This window comes from Propithecus coquereli, unplaced genomic scaffold (genome assembly GCF_000956105.1).
Source record: "Propithecus coquereli isolate 6110/MARCELLA unplaced genomic scaffold, Pcoq_1.0 Scaffold272, whole genome shotgun sequence".
Classification (NCBI taxonomy): domain Eukaryota; kingdom Metazoa; phylum Chordata; class Mammalia; order Primates; family Indriidae; genus Propithecus; species Propithecus coquereli.
Window position 1 is genome coordinate 105,519 of NW_012148308.1, and position 25,515 is coordinate 131,033.

At 60.9% G+C, this 25,515-nt stretch overlaps 1 protein-coding gene across 1 annotated transcript; it reads left to right on the plus strand.

Annotated features, from left to right (window-relative positions):
- The first annotated feature begins 266 nt into the window (after positions 1 to 266).
- Positions 267 to 25,380, plus strand: ADGRG1 (adhesion G protein-coupled receptor G1). Its single transcript, XM_012647857.1, has 14 exons — positions 267 to 311; positions 14,227 to 14,325; positions 14,895 to 15,317; positions 16,201 to 16,333; positions 16,813 to 16,960; positions 17,585 to 17,716; positions 18,060 to 18,176; positions 18,406 to 18,451; positions 18,683 to 18,786; positions 19,559 to 19,677; positions 21,242 to 21,528; positions 22,511 to 22,619; positions 23,433 to 23,701; positions 25,170 to 25,380. Exons 2-14 carry the CDS (start codon positions 14,262 to 14,264, stop codon positions 25,298 to 25,300), a joined length of 2,082 nt encoding a protein of 693 aa, XP_012503311.1. The 5' UTR covers positions 267 to 311; positions 14,227 to 14,261; the 3' UTR covers positions 25,301 to 25,380.
- The last annotated feature ends 135 nt before the right edge of the window (positions 25,381 to 25,515 follow it).

Below are 25,515 nucleotides of genomic sequence, written 5' to 3' on the forward strand. Positions count from 1 at the left end.
TGGTTGAGTTAGAACTGGCTTCAAATCCTTCAAAAGTGACCTTGAGCAAGAGCCTCTGTTTCTCTAAGTCTCACTTCTTGGGCTGTAAAAATCTCTAACATCTACATGAGACGCTGTGGGGATTACCTGAGACAGCCACATGTCGTAGGGACTTGTGACAAGGAGACCCTGTCCCCAGCTGTCCTGACTGTTGCTTCTCCATCCCCCAGCCCAGCTGCCCCCTGGGAGAGACAGCACAACGTGGGCGGTGAGGGGCGTGGACTCTGGAGCTGCCTGATTCTGTCCTAGCTCTGCCAGCTGTGTGAACTTGGGTAAGTGTATTTGCCTCTCTGTGTCTCATTTTCCTAATCTTTAAAATGAGGATGGTAATGGCACCTTGAGAAGCATAAGTGAGCCATTAGATTTTAACTGCTGAGTACAGTGTCTGGCACACCATAAGTGCTGTTATCACTGTCGCTATTCTGGGCCACCACCAAGCCCTTCTCTTAGGGAGCAGCAGAGACTTTATCCCATAGCAATAGACCCATCTTTCCTAGATGTCGCTGGGAAAGACACCAATCCCCAGAGACACCAGTCCCTTAGACACTCCCATCCAATGGGGTCTTGATCTACTGGCCTGAGATGTTGTCCAGCCTGGAGCTCCCTCCTGCCCCCCAAGACCTGAGGCCTGCCCCAGGTTTCGCAGTCAATTTTAAGTGACCCTGAGCCTGGGGAGCCACAGAACTGCCGACGTTTCAGGCGACCAGAGGCCACTGTCCTAGGCCAGGAGAGGAGGCCTGGATTCGAGCTGGGCTGGCTTCCTGGGGCTAACAGTGCTCTGGTCTCTTCTCTGCTGGGCTCAGCTCCCTTGGCCCCTGGGTGCTGGGCTGAACAGCTGACCCCTTCTGGGTCCCTGGCCTAGTCTGGCCCTTAGGGTGTGGCTCTGTGGCTGGCCCCCTGGGTCTTCGACCCTATGGCCAAGGGACAACTGCCCATACCCACCTGCCTTGATGGTAACAAATGCTAGGGGTGAACCTCGGGGGCTGGCTGGGGCAGCTGAGTCACGCTCGGCCCTGTGCCCTCTGCCCACGGCTCCTCTGCTGTGTCACCGTCTGGGCATGCGCCAAACACTTCACTGCCTACAAAGACCCTTATTCAGTCTTGGGTGCTGCTGGCCCTTTAAGATTTGAATCTTTATCCACATTTCACAGATGAAGAAGCAGGTCCAAGGTCCCTGGGCAGTCAGTGGTCGTGGGACCTGAACCTGGTCTCTTGCCTGTGAGCCTGGACTTTTTCCCTAAAGTATTACAGATGGTTGTTCCCATTGGAGGTAGTGAGTTCCCCGTCCCTGTAAGTGTTCAAGTTTGGCAGGAAAGATGTAGAGGGAACTTGGATGTCATGTGAGGCTCCTGTTTACGGCTCCTTCCAGCCCTTAGCTTTTCTGGCCCTGGGGGAGACGGACACCAAATCCCACGTTCTCCCCGGTTGTTAAGTCCCTAAGCAGCACGTGGGTCATTCTAGCAGCATCAGTAATGTGTGTGGGACATCCACCTCCTGGATCTTCAGGGCCCCTGCTCTCCCTTACCCAACAGGCCCGAACCTGCCTAAGGGTGTTCCCAACCCCATGGCACTGCCCCTTCCCACACACCTGCACGCGACATCGCCTCCCTAGAGCCGTGGGCAGTGGGCAGGGTCAGAAGGAAGCCTTGTGCGCGGTTTCCTCAAAGCTGTACTTATCCTACACCGTGGCTGCGCCCGCCACACCCTCTGTGGGCTCTGCCACCTATGCGAACAGCACGGGGGCCAGAGGGGCAGGGTCTGTTCTCTGGCTCCTCCCCTGCCGGGGTCCTGGTGCCTGAGCTGGGGGAGGGGGAGCGGGGACTGAGCGCGGCATCCTTTGCCAGCCATGGTGGGGAGGACAGCCAGTGCCTCTCCTTGGAGACCCTGCCATGGACGTCAGCATGCCGGGAGGGGGAACCTGGGTCAGAAGCCGCAGGAACTGCCATCCAGGGAGGACGGTGGTGTTTGCAGCCCACGTGAGTGTAGGAGCGAGCGAGGTCTGGCCCGGCCCCTGTTCCCGGGCTGTAAGGCCTTGGGCCTGTGGCCCAGCCTCTCTGAGCCTCCGTTTGCACCTCCACACAGTGGCTGGTGCTAACCCTCCGTGTCGTGGAGGTGCCAGGGCAGGGGGCGGGGGTGCCGTGCAGGACGATGGAGGCAGCACAGGGAAAGGAGTGCACAGAGCTGCGTTTGGATCCAGTTTTACCAGCTCTGTGTTCCCGGATAAGTGGCTTCTCCTCTCTGAGCCTCAGTTTCCTTGGCTATAAAATGGGAATGATGGTACCTCATAGGGTGGCCGTGGAGTTATGGGAGGCCAGGTGCATATCACGTGGTTTGTGCTTACACATGTTTCCCTTCCCTGCCCCAGCTCTCTTGAGAGTCTCTGCAGGTTAGTCCTTGGCCACACCCCACCCCCAGGTTCCTAGACCCCAGGACCTCGCTGGCCACAGACAGGTGCCATTTCCCCCTCCTTGCTTGCAAAGCCCATGGGAACCCAGGTAGAAGCTTGGCATTTGCAGCAGTGGGAAGGTGACCCGCCTTCCCTGGCAAATCTCCTGCCTGGGCCTCCCTTAGCCCTGAGCCACAGCAGTGGGCCTTCTCGGGCCTTGGAGGTGTAACTTTGCCTTTATGAGGAGAGAAAACCCAAGGTTTGCTGCTCACAGATTCAGATGGGATCTCAGACATCCTCTAACCCAGCGTACATTAAAACTATCTGTGGCCCCAGTGATTTAGGAAAGGCAGGCTTCTGCACTGCAGGACTTCTCAGAGCCTTTACCAGGCAGATGTGTATTGGAGGGGGAATCAGCCTGGTGTTTCGGATCCTGTCCCTGCTCTCAGGCTATGCACAGTCTCGGAAGCCCCACTGTGACCAGGCAGCTGGCAGAGGGGTGTGTGCCCCTGATCCAGTTAGAGGCTGGGAAGTGGGGGATGGCTTGGCGCCTGAACTCTCCCCGCTCCCCACTCCCCACATACCCCGAGTGGCACTTTTGGGTTGGATCCACAGTGTCAGGAATCGGGTCCTACTGGGGAGAGGCTTGGAGCCGGCCTGACCTGGGTTAGAGCCCCAGCTCTGTCTCACTCATTCATTTATTCAACGAGCAGTCATTGGGCCTCTCCTGTGGACCAGGCACTGTGCTAGGCACGGGGGATCAGCGGCGAGCAAGACACACGAGACGGCACAAACGCTGAGAAATGCATAACGAGCGAGCAGATGGCAGGGTTGTTTCGGTGTGAGGTGCCGCAGAGATAACAAAACAAGCACGGAAGGGAGTGGCACATACAGAAGGCAATTGCGATTGGGTAGCCAGGGGGCGCTTCTCAGAGGAGGGGACATTTGAGCTAAGGCCTGGCAGGAGCCAATCAGGAGAAGGGTCCTGGAGAGAATGTCCTTCCTGTGTTGAGGGAAGAGCACGTGCAAAGGTCCTGAGGTGTGTCTGAGGATATAGGAGGGGTCCGTCTGGAGTTGGCGAATGCAGGGAAGGGGCAGGGTGGTATCGGAGGTGAAGCGCGGTCATTAGCTTGGCAGTTGCGCTGCTCCCTGAGCCTCAGCTTTCTGACTTATAAGCCTTGTCATTTTTGTCCCCCACCCACCGCCCCGGTCAGGGCGTTGTAGGTGTGAAGTAAGCAAGTGGCTTGTCAACCTCTTTGGCTTTTGGCTCTGCTCAGCGGTGAGCTGTTAGAGCATCTTTATTGCTGTAAGTGGGCGGGATGTTTTAGACACCGTGGCTGGGACGGGGAAGGCTGTCTCTATTTCTCCGGGCGTTGCTGTAGTGAGTGTGTGTAAAAGGCCAGGGTGCCCCATCTCTACCCGCCTCCCTGGGTCCCCTGAACCGCAGCCCCCTGCCAGCTTCTTTCAAGCGCAGGGGCCTTTGATCCAACAGAGGCCGCCTTCTCTAGCCCGGCAGGCCCACGATCCTTTCCGGGCGAAGGTTCCACCAGAGAACAGCAACTGCTTTCTTTGCTTTCTTTTCCTCTTCCTCCGGGGGGCCAAAAATAGTGCCTGAATGGGACCCGGCTCTGGGCCGGCAGTGAGACAATAGCCGCCTCCTGACAGAAGCTGCCTCCTGGCTCTGGTCCACCGCAGGGGTGCGGGCATTGCAGAGGCTCCCCCCGCCAGGCCCCTGCAGCCTTTCCCATGGCCTCTGCCAGAAACCGCCCCAAAGCCCCCCCAATGCCTTGGCGCGTGATGGTCAGTGGGTTCCCCACTTGCGTCTGGGCAAATGCTCATAGCTGGTTGACTGAGACCGGGGGACCCCTTGCACCCCTGAGCAGTCCGGCCCTGTCTGCTGGCCCCGCCGTTGTTCTGCAGCCAAAGCCCTCGCCGGGGGCCCTGACCCCTGGCTCTCTTTGGTGCCCCGTCTGGCACACGGAGGACACCTCATGGTTTTGATGTCCTTTTCCCTTTGACTCAGTGGGTATGGAGGACTTTAGAAATCAAAGAAATGTGTCCTCTTGGGAGGAAGTGAGCTCCCTGTCACTGGAGGTAGTCAAATAAAGTCTGGCTGTGCCCTGGGAAACTGGGGGAAGTGGAGGATTAGTCAAGCATCACATGGACATTTGGTCTTGATGCCTTCACATCTCAGAGGAGATCTCTGTTTGAATTTCATACCCGTCCCTTTCCAGCTAAGTGGCTTTGAGCAAGGCACATCACCTCCCTGAGCCTCTGTTTGCCCGTCTGTAAGCTGGTTCCACAGGGCTAACTTTGCAGAGTGGTGGCCGTGGATGTCTAAGATGCCCACTGTGGTGCCTGGCACATGGGAGGGGTTTCAGAGGTTGGTCTCTGTTTCCCTCCCTCCCCAGACTGGAAGAGAGAGTCTGAGCCACTTCTGGCCCTCCGGGGAGCTCTGGAAGAAACTGTCAGGAGGAACCTCCAGCCCCAGGGCTAACTCAGAAGGGGGATTCTTGATGGACTATGGCAATCTGGGAAGGCTTTCTGGAGGAGGGGGACCCTAAAGAATTTTTAGGGAAGTATGATGCACACGTCGTGCTCACGACAGCCAGTGGTGGGAGTTAAGGGGTGTCCAGCCCGGCATGAGGCCAAGGCCACAGTCTGACAGCATCAGAATCAAATCCAGCTGCCAAGAGGCATAACTGGGTCACAGGGTGGCTCCTACTGGGTTCTGAAGAGATGTGGTTTTAAAGTCAATGTTGACAAACTTGCAAATTTCATGTAAAAATCTATGGTTCTGCTTCTCTTGGGAAATTGGAAGCTCTGGCTCTATGAGGTCCCTTCAAGACAGGCAGGTGTCCCCACTGCGCCCATAACCTGCTGTCCTAAACCCTGCCCTTCCTCCCGCCAGCTCCGTGCCTGGACCGGACAGCATCCGAGTGGAGGGACTTGGGTACAGGACAAGTTAGGGAGCCTGCGCCGCGATGCTGGGTCGGAGCCCAGCAGTGCCTTAGTCCTTGCAGCTGCCAACGGTTGCCAGGGCAACGGTTGCCAGGGGCTGCTGTCACCTGCGCCCCTTCTCCCGCGCTGGCCGGCGCTGGCGGCTGAGGCTTCTCAGCTTATCTTCCCTGGCTGCCCCCTTTGTCTGAGGCTCCATCGAGGGGGTGGCGGCTGGGGTGGCCCAGCCTCAAAGTCCCCTCTGTCTTCTGGAGCTAGGGGGAGAGGGACACGCTGCCCCAGCAGGCTGCTGCCTGCAAACGAGGAGAGCCCTTTGCTCAGCTATCTGTGCTCTTTATGCGCCTGTAGTCCACTTTGTGCCACCAAGGAGGCGTCCAGGTATGATTCTGCCCCCCTTCCCCCGTCCCTCTCACTCCTGGCCCCTCTCCCCTGTCCCTTCGTCTCCCCTCCCCTCCTCTCCCTGCATGCCGTTCCCCCTCCCCACCCCTTTTTCCCTATCTCTGTCATCTCCCTCCACCCCTCTCCCCTGCACTGATGGTGCAGCTAGCGGGGGGTGGGGGGGGATGCAGGGGTGGGCATGGGCTGGGGTGGCCCTGAGGACCCTGGGGAGTCACACGTAGTATTCTAAGGGGACATGGGCAATTCGATAACAGCTTCAACCCAAGGAAGCGGTTGGGGATGAGAGCTCCACACCCCTCCTCTCAGTCAAACCCTGGCTGGAGAAGATTCTTTCTGGTGCCTGGGCTGCACCCCAGCGTCAGAGACAAGCCCTGCGACGTGCGGGGAGAGTGTCCAGAGCATGAGGGAGACTGGGGGTGCAGGGGCGGGAAGAGCCGTTGAGCGGGGCTGGGGTCCAAGGTCACCCAGGCTGTCACTGATAGCCCCCCTGACCTGGGCGGGCCCTTGGGGGGCTGGCATCCAGCTGAACCCACGGAAACACATCCTTGGAAGCATTTTTTACCATGACTTTTAAAGAGGAGTCCTTTCTAGCAGTCGGGTGAGCTCGAGAGGGAAACAGGCTTCCAGATGAAGAGCTTGGGTCCCAGGGCTGGCCCTGGGTCACACCCCAACCTCCGCTGCTCACTAGCTGCGTGACCTGGGCAGGTGACTTGGCCTCCCAGGCCTCACTGTCCTTACTTGCTAAATGGCTGTGCGGTTTTTAGAAAGATTAAATGTTTTGCTATGTGTGAAGAGCTTAGAACCCTGTCTTGCATGTTCAAAGAGCTTCATTAAGGCTAATTCTGCTCAGTGCCTCCACTTCCCTTCCCCGGAGGGGGCCCGGGCCACCAGCCCTACAGGGGCAGGGCGCCATCCTCCCCTCAGCCAGGGATCTGGGACCTGGAGGAGGAAGGGAGGTTGGCGGCTGACCTTGGGAATGCTCCGGGTGCTACCCGCCAAACACGGGCGTCTTGCCAGGCCCGGGCTAGCAGAACTGCAGCCCCCAGAAAACAAGCAGGGAGGTAACTGGGCTGGCCTTGTGGGCCTGGCCTTGGGCAATATGTGATCACAGACAGGGAAGGGGAACTTCAGCCAGACAGCCGAGGCCGGCCGTGGTGTGAGAGGGAAGAGGTCTGGCCGCGGGGGAGGAGAGGGCCGGGCATCCTCCTTGCCCCCCGCTGCCCACGGGGAGGTAAGCTCTGCCCTTACCTGCGGGCTTCCTGAAGCCGGCTCGGTTTCGACGGGCCCTGGGCTGCAGAGGAGGCAGGTGGGGGACGGGGATCATAGTTGTTCACTCGACAGAGGAGGAAACCGAGGCCCAGAGAGGGGACAGAGAGTTGGCCGCAGAGGTAGTCCCAACTTTGTCCCCCTAACTCCTGCCACCCCTGCTCTGGGAGTGTGCATGCCCTGGGCAGGTGCTGACTGCGGGAGGTGTGTGCGCGGGAGGCCGGCCTCAGCTGCTCCTTGGATGGGGCAGGGGGGAAACGTGGCCGTGAGCCTCTGCCGGCTGCAGACCGCCCAGGAGCGCGAGCCGAACCGGCCCAGCGCCCGAGTCCCGGGACAGCTCGTGCAAATCCCCGGTGCCCAAGCCCTGCCCCAGACTGGGCTAACTGAGGGCAGGTACGTCTGGGCCCCCTGGGCTGGCTGCCCTCCCAATCTCTTCTCCTCCCTCGGCTTCTAAGTCTCTGCAGTCAATTCCAAAGTTCTGAGAGGCTTTGATTCTCGGCTCCTCAGAGCCCGTGCATCTTCAAATTCTCTCTCTCTCTCTTCCAACAATCTGAGCGTCTTAGCTGCTTGGGGCCAGGCCTAAGGCCCAGCCGGCTGTGGCTGACTTTAATGGAATGGCCCAGCTGGGGACAGGCCTGGCAGTGCCCCTGTCCCCATGAGCTGGAGCCGCAGGCCAAGGGAAGGTAGGATAGGCCTGAGCATATCCCAGGCTCACTGGGGACCTCTTGCCTGGAAGTGTCAGGGATGGTGATAAGTTGCCCCAGGGAGCACTGGAGTCTAAATGGCTCCTGCAGCCCATCTCACGCTAGCTAATGGCCTTTGGGATAGCTCAGAGGGGAGGAGGGGGGCTGGAGGTGCTAGCCGGCTTCTATCTGTGTAGTGTCAAGATTTCCAAGAGCTTGTTTTTCATGTCAATAACAGGTGTCCATGCAAAAAATGCTCCCCCTTCACATTGGGCTGGGAAACTGTGCCCAAGAAAGTTTTGTGGGTTTCCACCTGCAGGACTTATCAGAACCTTTGATATGCTAATGTATAAGAGAAAGTAGGACCCACAAGCATTTCTCTAATTTGGGGACTAGTGCTCCTTGAAAGTGCTTTGGCAAGTTACCTCATGGTAAAGATGAGGAGACTGAGTCCCAGACAAGGGAGGGGACTCCATAGACCACAGTGGCTAAAAGCGTGGCCTGTGAGGTTAGGTGGCTGGGTTGGAGTCCACGCTCGGCTACTCACCTGCTGCGTGATCTTGGGCATCACGTAACCTTTTTGGGCTTCAGTTTCCTTACCTTTAAAGTGGGGACACTGGTAGCATTTGCTCTGCAGGGCGATTATGAGGACTGAACAATTAATTTGCGGCAAGTGCTCTGCATGATGCCGGGCGCTGATGCACGCTACAACCCCCCCGCGGATTCCAGGGTCCTTTTCACTGTGCCAGACAGAGCCCTGCTTAGTCTCCCGCACCCCTGATGTTGTGGCAGGCACCGTGGGGCTCGGGGGGGATGTGGAGGCCTGAGGCCCAGAGCACGGGGACTCTCACAGACGTGTCACCAGGCTGGCATCGCAGGGAGGAGGATGGTTTGGAGGCAGCAACACGAAGGCTGGGCTCATCCCTGGTTGGGTGACTGTGTGTTGGCCTCTCTGAGGCCTCTTAAGCCAACGCCCAGTTCCAGGTAAGAGGCTGCAGGGTGGCCGGCTTTGGACAGCTGGCTCTCTGGGAGGACTCAGAGTCCCTTCAGGTGAGCAGGCCCTTCCCTCCCGGGCTGGCAGGGCACACCCCTGCTGCTCCCCTTCCTTGGTCTCCCCGTGGGGCCAGGGCCCATCTGGGCATGCAGAGGGAGCCATGGCCCAAGGACTGGGCTGGACCAGAAGCCGCAGGGCGTGAGGTCTGTGCTGGCAGGGGGCAGGGGTGGCCATCCAGCGGGTCTGGGGCAAGAATCAGCCTCACCCCGGGCAGTGAGCAGGCCGGGCCTGGGCATGTGCCAGCGTCCGGAGGCAGGCAGCTCGCTTAATTTTCATTCTCCTTTATTGTAGAAAAATTCCTGAAGCCTGAAGTCACTCTGCTTCCCCCCCGCGATCCCAGAACGCCCTTCTTGGAGGGGGGGGCTCTCTGTGGCCACCTAGCCTGGGCTTCATCGCCCACTCGTCAAGTGGGTATGGAGGGAGGAGGGCGGGTCAGTGTTTGCCAGCTGTGCCGCCAGGAGCCATGGGGGCTGCTGGGGGGCCGGGGGGGCTGGGCTGGGCGTGGGGTGTGGCCCTGGGTCCCACCTGGGTCTCACAGGGCGTGTCTTTTGAGCTGTCGGGTACATGGTGTTTCCAAGTAAGATTTACTTTTATAAAAAAGTTTGGAAACCACTGGCAGGAGGGTCCCCTCAGCCTCCGCCCCGCCCACCAGGGAGGAAACACCTGCAGGGGCCGGCGCTCTCTGGGCCAGTCTCCGTGCCCGTCCCCTCGGCCTCTGCCGTCCGTCTGAGCAGCCTCCTCTTCCTCCTCTGCGGAGCTAGCTGCCCCCACGGCCCGCCTGCTTTCCAGCCCTCCTCCTCGCCCCCCTGCACACGCACACGCACGGGCACACGCACCCGTGTGCCTCCTACACGCCCACCCCTCTCCCGGGCCGAATCCTTCCTTCCCAAGGCCTGCTGCCCGCGCTCCGTGTTGCCCCTGCCTGCCGGAGAACAGCCAAGGACAGGAGCCAGCAGGGCTGACAGCTGAGCTGGGTCCCCTCCCTCCTGCTGTCCCAGCAAGGGCCCTTTTGAGCGGGAGGCCCCCAAACAGGCGAGACCAGGCTTGAACCTGGAGACTGACTTCGGGGCTCCCTCGTTCCCGCCTCCTTGGCTCTGTTCCCACCACCCCCGCCCTCCCTTCTCCCCGTTTAGGCGGCCGCTCCCAGGTACCCGGCACCCTGCTAAATGCTGGGGCCACCAGAGAGGGGTGTGACACGGGCTTGTCAGGGGTAGGGAGGAGGCACCGAGGCTGCCCCCAGTCCCGGCCCTGCCGTGCAGCAGCTGAGGGCTGTGGGGCGGGTCCCCACCCCTCTCTGACCAGCTCTCCTTACGTCCGTCCCCGGCTTGTAAATCGTTCCCAAGCCCGCGGTGTGTCATTAACGGGGCACTTGCTAAAGCCAGGCTCCTGAGCCCCACCCTGCCTCGCACCTCAGCCCCTCGGTGAGCAGGGCCTGTGAGTCCGCAGTTTAGCACACTCGGGGATGGGGGGTCTTACCCACGGGTAGGTGGGGGCACCTCTGATGTGACCACCTCATGGCAACGGGGGCGTGCTGAGTGTGGGCCTGGGCCGGCCAGAACACGGTTAGTTCTGGTGGGGGACGGGCGATCAGGGACAGCTTCACGGGGGAGGTGTGTCTCAGTTCTGCTCAAAGATGGGCTGGACTGTCACGGGCGGGGAAGGCATCCCAGGCAGGAAACAGCACGAGCAAGCCTGGAGGTGGGGTGCCTGCATTTCGGGGCGGCCAGCGGCCCAGCGTGTGTGAAGGGAGAGAGCGGGACAGAGAGGGGACCAGTCCAGTCTTCCCGGCCGGAGGTGGCAGGGAGGCGCCCGCCGGAGGAAGGGTTAACCCCAGAGTCATCCAGGGCCTGTCCACTCAACTTGCATCTCCATCCTCTGAGGAAATGGCTTTTCCAGGAGCTTGGCCCGGGCCAGCGGTGACTCGCGGCTCCACACGGGGATGGCGGAGGAAGTGACTCAGGCCCCCCCGGAGAAAGTGAGCCCTGGGTCCCCTGCCCGCCATGCAGGGGGCAGGGCTGGGCCTGAGCTGGAGCTGGAGCCCCTGTTCCTGGACAGCCAGCCCTGCGGTCGGGGGTGTGTCTTGGCTCACACAAGCCCTGGCCCCTCCCCGCTGCTGGACCCACGGGGCCCCCGCGACGCGGCCCCCATTGTGTCAGGCTGGGCCGGCCTGTTCTTTCTTGCGTGTTTACGGAAGGCCTGAGGTCGAGGGCGGCTGCCCTGGAAGGGGGAGCAGGCGGGAGGCTCCCGGGGGGCTCGGGCCCAGCCCCTGTCTCAGGCTGGAACTCTGCTCCCCACTTTCCTCCCCTTCTCTATGGGGGGACCCCAAAGCCAGCGGTGGGCGCATGTCTGGGGCCTTTACCAATGCCGGCTCTGCCGGGGGCAGGGCTGGGCACCACCTGTGCCATCTGGTCTTGGAACAGACGGCCCGTCCCCAGCCTCAGTTTCCTCATCTGTAAAATGGCAGAGCAGCAGGACCCGTCTGACAGGGTGGCTCTGAGGCTTCGCTGTGATGACGCGGCCCTGGCGACAGGCAGCATCACTGTGGTGGCACGCTGGGTCCCAGCGCTGCCCAGGGCAGGCGAAGGCCCCGCCGGCGCTGCGTACTGGGTGCTCGACGGCTGGGGCCAGTTCTGAGGTTCCACAGCTCGAGAGACTCCCGGTGTCCTTTGCGGGGGTGGGTGGCAGGTGCGTGTATGCAGGGCAGACCTGGGGGGCACAGCATGGCGGGGGGTGCCCTCCCCCTGCCCCGTCTGCGTTGGAATCTTCCTGTCGCCAGCCAGCTCTCCGCTGGAGGAGGGAAGTTTTCTGGGTGCGGTTCCAGCCTCCCCGTTGCTCTCCCGGAAAGGAAGCCTCATGTTCTAACAATTTCCCCTCAAGGTGCTCTGTGGGGTGAGCTGGCTGCTGGGGGGCGGGGCAGGCATGGAGGTGGGGGAAGGGTGAGGAGGGGCGGGCCTTTGACAGGCCCAGGGGGCTGAGTTGGGGACAGGTATATTTAGCTGACATGATAGTTCCCGTCAGGGCCCCGCTCAAAGCGCACAATGAACCTTGGGATGGGCTTGATTTTTATTCCTCTACACAGGTGAGGAAAGTGAGGCCCAGAGAGGGCGAGTAAGTAGCCCAAGGACACACAGCTAGTGAGTGGGGCAGCCAGGATTCAAACCCAAGCAGTCTGGCTCTAGTGTCTACCCCACTAACAACAGGTGGGTTAAAGGAAGCCAAGCAGCCCCTCCCCCTCAAACCTCAAGAATACCGATGGGGCCAAGTTGTCCCCCTCAGAGGGGCTGTTCAAACAGCCAGGGAGCACTCAAAGTGTCAGAGGTAGTTTGTCCCGTGTGTGTGTTTAAATCCCTTCCATGGCACCCCGTGGTGGTGCAGCTTCACTTGTGGCCTTCCAGTGATGGGGAGCTCACTCCCTCTGCCTTCTGCCTTACTCTCAGGGGCCAATCCGGGAGGGTCAATGGCAGGCGATGGTTCCGCGCTGTCCTGCACCCTTGTCTCCTGACAGTGGGGCTCACTCTGAAGGTCACAGGCCAGAGAGATGATGGACTCTGGCCAGCTCCTCCCCTGCCTGCTGTGTGACCGCAGGAAGTCACTGGCCATCTTTGGGTCTCAGATGGGAAATCTGAATCAAATTCTCCAAATGATCTGTCAGCTTTGAGTTCATAAGTGGAGAGTGGTGGTCGCGGTGAGGCGGCTGCCTGGAGGAAGTGACATTTGGACTAAAGATTAGAGGTGCTCAGTGACAGGAACTGGCAGAAAGTAGAAGAGAAGAGGGGTGCAGACGGACATGTTCCCGGATGTCGGGTTTCCTTCTGCTGGTCTGAGGTGGCGGGAGGTGGTTTTGAAAGGAATCAGAATATGGAGAGGGGACACAGTGAATCACAACCTAGGAGACGGTGGCCGTTCCCTAAAACACTTTCACATCCTCTCAAGGGGTCCTGCAGTGCCACCAGGGCAAGATGATGAGCTCATTTGACCTAGGATTGGACCGATGAGGCCTGAGAAATTGGGGATCCATCCACATGGTGGGACATAGGGGACATAGGGGACTGGCTGTCATTTGAAGGGACCAGGTTCATTCAAGGGAGGACTTGTCCAGGAGACAACGAGCTCCTGCCTGGGACACCCCTGCCTTTAATGCTATCCTCAAATATTCAGTTCAAAGGCCACCCCTTCCTGAAAGCCCTCTTTGGTTTCTCCCAAACTCAGACTTCTCATGTGCCTGTGGGTTGCCAGGCATCCCTTCGTCTGGCTTGTGGCAGATGAGTGCATCTGTCACTGTGGCCACATGCAGCTTCCCACAGGATGAGGTTGCCTGTTTATGTCCGTGGGCACCTGGCTTTGCCACAGGGCCAGCTGGCAGCACGGAGGGCCAGGCCACCCGGCAACTCTCTATAAGTGCCAGGCCCACAGGTTCCCTGCCAGGTACTACAGTCCTGAACAGGCAGGGAAAGCCCCTGGCCCCCAGAGCATCCTTGGGCAAGTCATTTAACCCCTTGGGCCTCAGCTTCCAAATCCGTGAAATGGGCTGACAGTAGTGCCCACTTCACAGGGTTGGAGTGAGAATTAGTGCAGGTGTGGGGCTGGGATGGGTCAACCCAGAGGCTGGCAAATGGAAGACGCTCAGCTAATGGAGGCCGTGGGGGGGGACAGAGGTGTTCACTTAATGCCGGGGTGGGGGACTCCCCCCATTTCGGCAATACCAAGTCCTAGTCCCCAGCAGAGACCAACATCCCGCTGCTGTTCTAGCTGCTCCGGCATCTGGGAACTGGCTCCCTCTGGTGGTCATGCTGGGAAGCGCCATTCCCCTCCAGACCCTGTAGAGGGCGCCACGGACATGCTGATCCTCCAGCTCCTTCACCCTCGCCCCCCCACCCCCACAACCTTGGTGCAGCAACCTCTGGCACCAGGCCCTGTCCACAGAGATGGATCAGGAGCTCCCCCGCTGACTGAGCAGGGACGCGCCATCTCGTACGGCCTGCGGGAGGCTTTGGCCAGTGGTGGGAACCAACAGAGGCTGGGACTGACTCTGGGGGAAGTTGAGGAAGGCTTCCTGGAGGAGGTGTCCTCTGAGCTAGGTCTCAGGGATGGCGGTGGGGTAGATAGCTGGGGGCAACTCTGAAAGCTCCCTTGACTCTATACCTCCTCCAGGTTTGGCAGGGGCGAGATGGTGGTTCCAGGTGGCACCCGCACCGCCAGATTCTAGGCAACATTACCCCGTCCGTCCTGGGTCCAGCAGGGAGGTACTTTTATTAGCCCCACATCGAGTGACTTGCACAGGGTCCCGCAGCAGTGAAAGGCGGAGCTGGGACTTGAACTCAGCCACCGCCTCTCGATGCGCAGCTTCCGGCAGCTCCGGGGAGGCGCCCGGGCTGTCCCCACACTTGCCTCCCCGCCTGATGCGGTCCAGGCCCCCAGCTGACACTCCTGGCCTCTTGCAGGCGGCGACTGCTCAGTGTGACCTGGTGGGACGAAGATGGCTGTCCAAGCGCTGCTGCAGACAGGGCTGTTCCTGCCGACTCTGCTCTTCCTGGTCCAAGGTAGGCTTTCTGGGGGCGCCTGGGGGCTGTTGGCACTTGTGTTAAAATGCCCACACGTCCAGGGCAGCTGCGGCACTCGTGCTACCTCCTCGGGGCCAGGCACTGGCCTGCGAGCACAGGCCAGATGGTGGGTGGTATCTTGGAGAAAAGAAAAAGATGCTCGTTCCTCCTGGCAGACGCAGCCCCACAGCGCACAGCCTGGGGCGGGGAACACGGACTGTGTATCAGCCCCACTCGTCTCTGCAGCTAGAGCATGCTTGTGCAGTGCACAGCCTGCACAACCATCTGTAGCAGCCATGGCCTCATTAAATACTTTATTTCTGTTAAAAATACTTTTTTGCCTTTGAAATTATTATTTTCAGTTTGCTCTTTTCATATTTTGAAGCCAGTAGCTTTTGAGCAGGAAAGACTAATATACTTTCGTAGACTCTTTGAGGTGGTGCAGGTCCTTGGAACGTGTGTGAGTCCCTGGATCTGGGCCCACGTGTTCTCAGCCCAGGGCCTGTCCCCTCCCGTGCCTCCGGCTGGCTCCTGCCACGGGGTCCCATCTGTATTCTCTGCCTCCTCAGGCGCCCACGGCGGGGGCCCCCGGGAAGACTTCCGCTTCTGCGGCCAGCGGAACCAGACGCGGAGGAGCATCCTCCGTTATGAACAGTCGCCAGAGCTGCACATCTCCGTCGAGAACTCCGACGAGGCGCTCGCAGTCCGAGCCCCCTTCCCTGCAGCCCACCCGGCCGCCCGAGTCTTCCCCGAGCCCAGGGGCGTCTACCACTTCTGCCTCTACTGGAACCGACGTGCTGGGAAACTGCATCTCCGCTACGGCAAGAGCGACTTCCCCTTGAGTGACCAAGCCTCTGGCCTCCTCTGCTTCCGGCGCCAGGAGGAGAGCCGGGCCCGGGGCCCCCCACTGCTCGCCACCTCCGTCAGCTCCTGGTGGAGCCCCCGGAACACCAGCCTGCCCGGGGCAGCCGGCTTCACCTTCTCCTTCCACGGTAAGGCGACTTCCAGGCAGAAGGGGCAGCTTGGGTAGAGGTCTGGGGAGCAGGGAAGGCAGCACGCAGAGGACGGGGCTCTGTGTCGGGCCACCAAGCCGGGGCTTTGTTGACAGGCAGTGGGAGCCATTGAAGATGTCTGAGGAGGGGAGGAGTGTGATCCAAGGGGTGCCGCAGGAAGCTTTGGGGGGCAGTGGCGAGGCTGCAGGGACGGTCTAGGTGGAGGAGGAGGAGGTATGAACAGGGTGGGGAGATGGCACTGGGTATCAGGGGACACCGGAAGGATTCTTCATTGGCTTCAACGTAGATCATTTATCCCCATTTCACAGAGAAGGAAACTGAGGCACAGAGAAGGTACCCACAGTTGCACAGCTAGCAAATGGGGGAGCCAGGATTTGAATCCAGCAGCGGATTGAGGTGGGGGGTTGAGGGGGAGCAAGAGAGGTCAGAGATCAGCGAAGCAGCGAGGCTGACTCTGAGGTCTGGAGACTGTGTCTTCTGCCCGGGGTGTGACAGGCACCGTGTGGCCCCTGCCTCCTGTCAAGTGCTGAATGGCGGAGGGCGGGGCGGGTGGCCAGAAGGAGCACGAGGCTTTACTCGGGGGGTCTGGTTCCTTTCTGACACCTCAAGTTTGGGGTGGGCTCTGCAGGGGTGGGGCTATAGCACCTTGATGTGTTAGCAGGGGCAGGCCCGTGACAATGCGGGGGGCGGTGGGGGTGCTGTCCAGTGCAGCACCTTGGGGGAGTCCACTCCACTTCTCGGACCCTCAGTTTCCCCTTCGTAAAGTGGGGCTACAAGCGTGCGGAGTCCCGTGAGCATTAAACAGGAGTGTGCTCAGGGAGCCTCCATCAACGGCCTTGGGTGGGCCTGTCCTTCCCCCCAGACCCTCCGCACAGGGCCTCTCACAACGCCTCCGCCGACATGTGCGAGCTCAAAAGGGACCTCCAGCTGCTCAGCGAGCTTCTGAAGCATCCCCGGAAGACCTCGAGGAGGCCCTCGGCCACCCCCGCCAGCCGGTAAGCACAGCCTTCCCCGGGGCTAGAATGTTCCCTGCACTGCTGGTCTTTGCGTTTCCTCCGAGGAGCCACCGTGCAGCCCCCAGGCCAAGCCCCCGCCCGTCCAGGGGCAGGGCTGCTCCGCGGCCGCAGGAGGGGACAGTGCAGGCAGGACGGGGCCCGAACCCGGTGTGCTGCAGCCCAGGAGAGACCCCCGCCCCCCGCAGCCTGTCTCCCCGCTTTCCTGTGGGCTCCTGTTCCCAGCAGCCTCTGTCTCCCCACCGCCCCCACGTCACTCTTCCTGTCCCGCACCAGCTGGCTGGCCTTCTCTTTTGTGTCCTGTCTTCTCTCCCTGACCCCCTGTCCGCTCTCTTTGTCTCCACCTCATCCTGCTGTATCTGCCTAAGTCCCCTGCCCCCGGCCTGTCCCCTCTGCCTCAGTCTCCCGGCCAGCCTGGGCGCCCTCCCCGCAGTCGCCGGCTGCTCTCTCCTTCCCGCCAGGCAGCTGCAGAGCCTGGAGTCCAAGCTGACGTCTGTGAGATTCACCGGGGACGCGGTGTCCTTCGAGGAGGACGGGATCAACGCCACGGTGTGGAAGCTGCAGCCCGCAGCCGGCCTCCGGGACCTGCACATCCGCTCCGGGAAGGAGGTCAGGGTCAGGGTCAGGGTCAGGCCGGGCCGGCCGGGAGCAGGCGTGGCTGAGTGGGGACCCGGGGGGGTGGGGCTGCGAGCGCCCCCTGCCCCGCACTGTCCCACCTCAGCCTCTCCCGGGGCCTCCCGGGAAGGTCACAGGCCCCAGGATCACCCTCCTCAATCAGTGGTCGCCCCTGGTATCGAGGACCCTACCTGGGCATAGTGGGGGGAACCTGCTCCGAGCCCACCTGTGTGAACACAAGACCAACCCCCAAATGCCTGTCCGTGCACCCCCATCTTGAGACTGCCCTTGAGTTTCTGGGTAGCTGGGAGCCACCACTCCGCCCTGATGGCCACCACGCCAGGCTGCTACATGCAGAGTTGGCAGACAGCAGAACACCGCGTGGTCCTCCCAGGCCTGTTTGTCCCCTGGAGCCCCGGGGTCTAACCCCAAGCCTCCCCAGCCAGAGCCGGTGCCAAGGAGGGGAGGGAGGAGAAGGGCTGTCGCGAGTCAGGCACGACTTCCTGCAGGAGGTGGGCTGAGAGGTGGCAGCGTCCAGGGAAGAGGTGTGTGGGGGGCTGGGGGCTGGAGCCTGGGGGTCCACGTTTGGCCGAGCCCTGAAGGGAGTCTGGGCCGCAGGAGGCGCAGAGCGAAGTGCTGGAGTACTCGGTGCTGCTGCCCCGAACGCTGTTCCAGAGGAGCAAAGGCCGGAGGGGGGAGGCCGAGCAGCGGCTGCTCCTGGTGGACTTCAGCAGCCAAGCCCTGTTCCAGGTACGAGGCCCTCACCCACACGTCCTCCCCTGGGGAAAGCAGTATGTCTGCCAGGGAGACAGAAAGCAGGCACGCAGCCGAGCTTCCTCCCCCAAGAGTCCAAGTCCTCCCTTGTAAACTCAGAAATTGAACTGCAATTGCAAATCTCCCCGCGAGAGGTCTAAGGGGTGTTGTTCTCACTACAGTGTAAATGACTACATGTGCAAAATTGGTTCCAGGGAGACTCAGCATCTCAAAGCAATGTGCTGAGAGAGGCAGTAATCTAGAGAGGCTAAGACACTTCTGGAGCCTTCTCAGCCCTGAACCCCCTCCCTACTCTCTTCCCCCAATCCCTTATATCTAGGACAAGAATTCTAGCCAGGTCTTGGGTGAGAAGGTCTTGGGGATCGTCGTGCAGGACACCAAAGTGGCCAACCTCTCAGAGCCTGTGGTGCTCACCTTCCAGCACCAGCCACAGCCGGTGAGTGTGAGCGAACCAGCCACGGGGACGAGGGTCCTTGCTTAGCCATGTCCTCCTTCCCTCCCACTCCTGACTCGCTAGTCCTTGACGAAAAGATTGCCTGGCGGGGGGCACCTGCCAGTCAGGTCCAGATGGGGCGGGTGGTGGCGGGACCCCGTTCAGGCTTCCTCTGCCTGGCCCCTGGAAGGGGGGACCGTCATGGGACCGCTTTCCTTTCCTGTCCCTACAGAAGAACGTGACTCTGCAGTGCGTATTCTGGGTTGAAGACCCGACACGTGAGTGTGGAAGGGTCTCGGGCTGGGCCAGGATGCGGGAGGAAGATGGGGTCCCGGAGGGTGCGGGAGCTGGAGTTAGTCAGGGACGGCTTCCTGGAGAAAGGCGGGCTTTGAGGAGGGAGGGCTGGCGGGCTAGGATCCGCCAAGCGACACGGTCGTGCTTGTGGGGTGGGTAGAACGGGGCCCTGGGGGCCGGGGCTTGATCAGAGCCCCGTGCCGTCCCCTCCTCAGCGAGCAGCCCGGGGAGGTGGAGCAGTGCCGGGTGCGAGACCGTCAGGAGGGAAACCCAGACGTCCTGCTTCTGTGACCACCTGACCTACTTCGCAGTGCTGATGGTGAGCGGTCCCCTCCCGCCTTGCAGCCGCGCCGCGAGCGGAGTTCAGGTTCTGTGCCAGGCGCTTTTCACATGTTGAGTCGTTTATCCCTCCTAACAACCCTGCAAGGTAGCTCGTGCCGTCCCGTTTTATAGATGAGGAAACAGGCTCAGAGAGGTTAAGCGATTTACCCAAGGTCACACAGCTAGTAAGTGAAAGAGCTGGTCTGCAAAGCCTTTGCTTTTTAATCCCAAATGTTGGTGTGTGATAAAAATGCAGATTCCTGGCCCTAACCCGGAGTTCTGATTTCCCAGGGCTGGGGCCGGGAGTGCGTTTCTAATGAGCCCCTGAGTGGGTGCTGAGGCCCAGCATGGAGTCCCCTGAGGGGGGCTCCAGTGCCCCCCAATATCTCAGAGGCTTTGTGTCCCGGGTTCACGCTCCCTGTGGGCGTCCAGCTGTGGCTTGAACACCTCTGGGTACGAGAAGCTCACTCCCTTACAGGAAACCCTTTGAATGTTATAGATAAATAATTAATGCCAGGACAGAAACGGGGTTCTCTGGTGAAGGGTTCTCGGCCTTTGTGGGTCAAGGAGCCGTTTGAGAATGTGGTGAAAACTGTAGGACCCCCCCCCCCGTAAAACGCACTCATGGGGCCCCCTTCTGCCCCGTTGGAAGAGGGCGTTCATAGGTTCCTGGGATGCAGCGGGGACACAGATTAGTCCCTCACGTAGGGCAAACCCTCAGCGTTGAGCTGGGGACACTGAGGCCGGCCCTGCTCTGTCCCCGGGCCCAGGTCTCCTCCGTGGAGGTGGACGCCGCGCACAAGCACTACCTGAGCATCCTCTCCTACGTGGGCTGCGTCGTCTCGGCCCTGGCCTGCGTCCTCACCGTCGCCGCCCACCTCTGCTCCAGGTGAGGGGGGAGGGCCTCCGTTCCGCACCCCTGGCCAGGACCCCGCCGCCGCGGAGCCCAGCCCCGAGATCAGCCTGCCCGACTGACCCCAAAATGGATGCGTGGTGGCGGGGGACCCACGGGGGTGCAGCCTGCTGACCCCCGGGGGCCACATTTCCTCCTCAGATCTGTGGTGTTTGGATGAAATAGCATCTACAAATTTTAATTAATTGCCAACATTTAAAATAGGGAGAGTTCACGTAAGAATCTGTATTTCTGCCTTTGGATGAGCACCTGTGAGACCCCCGGGTGCACGTGATAATATAATGGCGACAATAATGCGGACAGTTAACGCTCACATCCAGCTTCCCACGTGTCACGCACTGTTCTAAGTGCTTTACAGGCGTGAGCTTGGTTCATCCTCACAAAGGCCCTAGGAAGGAGGGCTCAGAGAGGGTAAGTGACTTACCTGAGGTCACACAGCAGGAAGCAGCAGAGGTTGTCAGCTTGTCAGTGCTTGGCTTGGCCTAAATTGGGGTCCCCTTACAGTCAGGCCCTGGGCCCGTTTGGGTGGAGGGGAGACACCCTTAGTTCTGGGGGACACTTGGAGTGCCCTCAGTGTCCTCGACCAGGCAGAGTTGAGAGTGGAGGGGTGTGTGTGTGTGTGTGTGTGTGTGTGTGTGTGTGTGTGTGTGTGTGCGCGCGCGCGCGCGCATGCGCATATATGGCTATGTCGTGCATGTCCACAGCTGTGCACGTGTTGGGCTAAGTCAGTGATGGTGATGAGGGACAGCTGATGGGCTCGGTAGAAGGCCGGGGGCGGGGGCAGTAGCCCCCCAACACCTAATTGATCACAAGGTCACCCAGGGACACAGGGGCAGGAACCCTTAGGAACTGGTTTGCTCTTACCTGTGCCAGATGCTTTGTATCAGTGTGATCTCACCCCAGGCCTAAGAGGGGGAACCATCCTCCCACTGCACAGAGGGGTAAACTGAGAGTCTCAGGGGGAAGGGAGAGGCCCAAGGTGGTGCCACCAGCCAGGGGCTGGGCAGAGTGGAATCCAGGACTGCGACGCTGTAGTCTGAGTATCTGGCTCCACCCTCGAGGGCTGCTTAGCCTCCTGGGGCGGGGCGGGATGTGCGCACTGACCTGCAGACCCGTGAGCAGGCGATGCACGCCCCGCACAGACCCACGGCCGCAGCGCGGTGCAGGTCGCAGACGCAGACCGCGGGTGGCGCGGAATCTCCAAGACAGCAGCAACGCCAGAGTCTCCTCCCCGACTTGGGGAGTGTCTGGTTTATTGCAGTAGCCAATTTGTCTTTCTCGCTCTGCCTGGCGACAGCTTCTGTTAAATGTGCACGTGGTGCCCGAGTCCGTGGGTGCCGGGCACATAGTAGGTGCGCGGGGAGAAGTGGGGAACAGCCCAGCTGCAGCTGTGTCATGTGCGTCCACAGGAGCGGGACAGGGAGTGTGTATGCTTGTGTGCGTGTGTGTGTGTGTGTTGGGGTGGTGGGGGAGTCTGGGAAGGCTTCCTGGAGGAGGAGGAGCACACTCCCCTCTTTGCCTTCCCGCACTGGCCCACCAGGGTGCCCCTGCCGTGCAGGAGGAAGCCTCGGGACTACACGATCAAGGTGCACATGAACCTGCTGCTGGCCGTGTTCCTGCTGGACGTGAGCTTCCTGCTCAGCGAGCCGGTGGCCCTGACGGGCTCCGAGGCTGGCTGCCGCGCCAGCGCCATCTTCCTGCACTTCTCACTGCTCTCCTGCCTCTCCTGGATGGGGCTGGAGGGCTACAACCTCTACCGCCTCGTGGTCGAGGTCTTCGGCACCTACGTCCCCGGCTACCTGCTCAAGCTGAGCGTCGTGGGCTGGGGTAGGTGGATGGGGTGGGGATTGCCTCCTGGCTCAGGGTGGGGTGTTAGCGGGCCCCCCAGACCCACCTCTCCCACTTGGCTCTGTCAAAACACAGGCAGCCTGTTCTGCTTCTCCGCCCATCACTCTGCCTCCCCCCACTGCTGCCCTCCCCCATCCTCAGGTGTGCCTCACCTTGGCCGGGTCAAGGTCCCCTTTAGGAAGATGAAGGGATGAGCTCTGTCCTCAAGAAACCCTCCCATCCTCCACGTCACTCACTCCATTCAAGGGGGATTTGTGGGCAGGGCCGCAGTGTATGGATGTGCAGGTTGTGCACTGCTCAAAGGCACACAGCTGGGAGGTCAGTGGGGCTGAAATCCAGTCCTCCTCCACTCACCGAATTCACTCAGGCTGGCAGGGCCCTGCCTGTGAACCCCCCTGAACCTCAGGTAACAGATTCCCCGTGGCTTTGGCATTTTCTTCTTGGCCAACAGCAGTCCGATTCACCTATGGCCCAGACCTCTCATGTCAGACCCACAGCCCAGGGGCGCACAGACCCCACCTGTCCCTGACCCCACCTGCTGCTCCTCCCGTGTTTCTCATTGGCTCCTTCTTTGTTCACGCCCTCCGTTCGCGTGACAGTCCTTCAGGGTTGGCTCTGTGTCGGGACCCAGGTGTTTGGCGGGGGGCAGCCCCCTCCAGGGAGCCCTCGATCTCTACCTAATGGACGAGGTCAAGGCCCAGTGTAGACATCCCCTGGGGGCAGCACTCTTGCCCGTCCCGTCTCTCCTGTGACATCCGGCCCCACACCAGGGAGCTGCAGGCCTTTCTCCTGGGGGCCCCAGGATGGTGAGGGGCCGGGTCTCATTAGAGGAGGTGGATTCCTGTTATGGGGAACCCGAACTGGAAAGAGGAAGGGAGGGTCCAAGCTTGGGGGACCTTCCCCAGATGGGAGCCCAGGCCTCAGAGGGTGGGGATGGAGCTCCACGCTTTGCTGTCCTCAGGCTTCCCCATCTTCCTGGTGACACTGGTGGCACTGGTGGACGTCGACAACTACGGCCCCATCATCCTGGCCGTGCACAGGACTCCAGAGAGTGTCATCTACCCTTCCATGTGAGTGGCTGTGTGCGATGGGGACAGGAATGTGGACCTCTGGGTGCAGAGGCCAGAGAGCAGCCCAGGTCATGCCAGCCAGGAGCCGCCTGGGTCCCAGTCCCCTGGAGGTGTTGGCCTGGCGGTGGCTGGAGCAGCGGTCTAAGGGTCATGGAGGCTGAGAAATGGCCCAGAGCTGCCACCGACTCTCGGGTGACCTTGCACGCCCTAGCCCTTCTCTGAGCCTCGGTTTCCTCATTTGTGAGTGGGGGTGGGGATTGGGGCAGAGGGGCCCCGCCGTGTTCCTTGGCTGCACTCTGTGTCCCCTGCAGATGGAAACACGGAGGCTCAGAGAGGGCAGGGCCACTCTTGGCCACCCCGAGGGCCAGTGCATTGCTCACGGCAGGGGACGAGTGGGGCTGAGCTGCAGTCCTTCCCCACGCGCCTAATTTGCCCAGCCTGGCAGTGGCCCTGCCCGTGCATGGCTCTGAACCTCAACTGGGCTCCTGAGCTCCAGGCTGGGCAGGAGTCCTTGCCGTTGGCTCAGTGTTTTGAAATTTTCAGCCCTTCACATCATGACCCTGCGATTTTTGCCTCACTCGGGTACCATCGATATCATTATTTTCTTCATATTTTTCTTTAAATCATCTGACTTGTTAGCATAAACGTATTTTTTTAAACCATCACATCAACACTATAAGTAGAAAACCAGCAGCACTTGCCATACACAGCGAGTCATCATGAAAACAAACATGGTGACAACGGTGACAGCCACAACGGCCCAGGAAATGCTGCCGCAGCCCGGCTGTGTGCTGAGCCCTCCCCCTCCCCCAGGTGCTGGATCCGGGACTCCCTGGTCAGCTACGTCACCAACCTGGGCCTCTTCAGCCTGGTGTTTCTGTTCAACATGGCCATGCTGGGCACCATGGTGGTGCAGATCTTGCGGCTGCGCCCGCACACCCAAAAGTGGTCCCACGTGCTGACGCTGCTGGGCCTCAGCCTGGTCCTCGGCCTGCCCTGGGCCTTGGTCTTCTTCTCCTTTGCTTCTGGCACTTTCCGGCTTGTCGTCCTCTACCTCTTCAGCATCATCACCTCCTTCCAAGGTGGGTATGGGAAGACCGCGGCCCCCTGGCCCAGACGGGATGTCCAGACATGGCACACGAAGCAGGGAAGAGATGACCTGGGGGACCCGAAGGCTTCCCCTCTCTGGGCCTTGGTCTTCTCATTCATAAAATGGGGGCACCCAGGCCACAGTTGAGCACCTACTATGTGCGGGCCGATGCTAAGCCTTGGGGCTACGGTGTGAGCTGGGTGGGCGTGGGCCTTGCTCTCGGGGAGCTCTGCTCTTGCGGGAAGACTGAGTGTGATAAGAAAGCACGTGGCCATCGGAGGTGACCTCAGAGAGCAGGGAAGCGAAGTGGGCAGCATGATGGCAGGGCCTGGGCTGGGCTGGGGGCACTCTAGGGAAGGCAGCCGGGGTGGCCTCTCTTGCACAGGGGACACGTGAGGAGCAGGAAGACCCAGCCATGGAGAGATCTTGGGCCTCTCTACTCCAGCTGTGGTCCAGGGGCAGCAGCAGCATCGGGAGCGTGTTAGAAACGCAGCACGTGGCCCACCCCGGACTGGCCGGAACAGAATCTGCGTTTTCACACGATGCCCGGGGTCGATGTGCACATTACAGGGGGAGGAGCGCTGGTTTAGGGGAAGAGCATTCCAGGCAGACAGAGAAGCAAGAGCAAAGGTCCTGAGGTCGGGACAAAGTCGGGTGTCCAAAGGGGAGTGAATGAGGGGCAGAGGGGCAGGATCACATGGGCCCGGCTTGATGCCAGCAGGGTCCCTTCCTGCCCCACCTACAGCTGTGCACCCCTGCCTCCTCCACGCAGAGACGCACGCACACACACACTTGCACGCATGCACACACACACACACGCACGTACACACACACACACAGGCACACACAGACCCCTCTGTTCTTGGCCGTGCCGAGTGGGGAGGGGACTCACCCGGGGCTCACACGGTGGCAAGGCCAGCCTCCCTCCCGGGTCACCCTAGAGCAGAAGCAGGGGCTGCAGGAGGAGGAAGACGTTGCCAGATTCCAGCTCTTTCACTTTCGGGTCTTCATCTCTCAGCGGTGAGGATGCAAGGAAGGCCCTGCGTTCACGCATCACCGAGCTGTCCATAAGTCATAGCAGCGTCATTTGTGGGGGCAGCAACATCACACGGTGCTTAAATGGGGGGCTCTGGAGGAGCCTCTTCACCACCATTGGAACCCTGGCTCAGCCAAGTCCCCTCACCGGGGCCGCAGCTTCCTCGTTTGTGTGACAAAATAGCAATGACTAGGACCGACCTCTCGGAACCTTGAGAGAACGCAGTGAGGGGACATGCAGGGACGCGGCTCATGCCCGGTGCACAGCAGGGCCCCCTGGCCGTGTGGGTGCCCCGCAGCACATGCCGAGGGGAGGCTGGGGGAGGGGCGGGGCAGATCCGAGTCAAGGTGGCCCAGCTGGGGCAGGGGATGGGGACGGAGGGGCTGCTCCAGCCTGCTCAGCCCTGTGTCCCCGCCGCCCCCAGGCTTCCTCATCTTCCTCTGGTACTGGTCCATGCGGCTGCAGGCCCGGGGTGGGCCCTCCGCTCTGAAGAGCAACTCGGACAGCGCCAGGCTCCCCATCAGCTCAGGCAGCACCTCGTCCAGCCGCACCTAGGCCGCCCACCCGCCCGCGGCCTCGCCTCACACTGCCTGTGGCCCCTGCAGCCGGGCCGGCCCGGCCGTCAGTCGGAGACTTGAGAGACAGCCCGAGGACCCTGGAGGGATGGGGCTGTTGTCATGGCAACTGGACTCCCAGGCCGGGCCTTCTGAGTTGGCCTTGGAAGCCACTCGGCTGTCGGATCCAGCTCCCAGGGGACTCAGGAGTGTGCC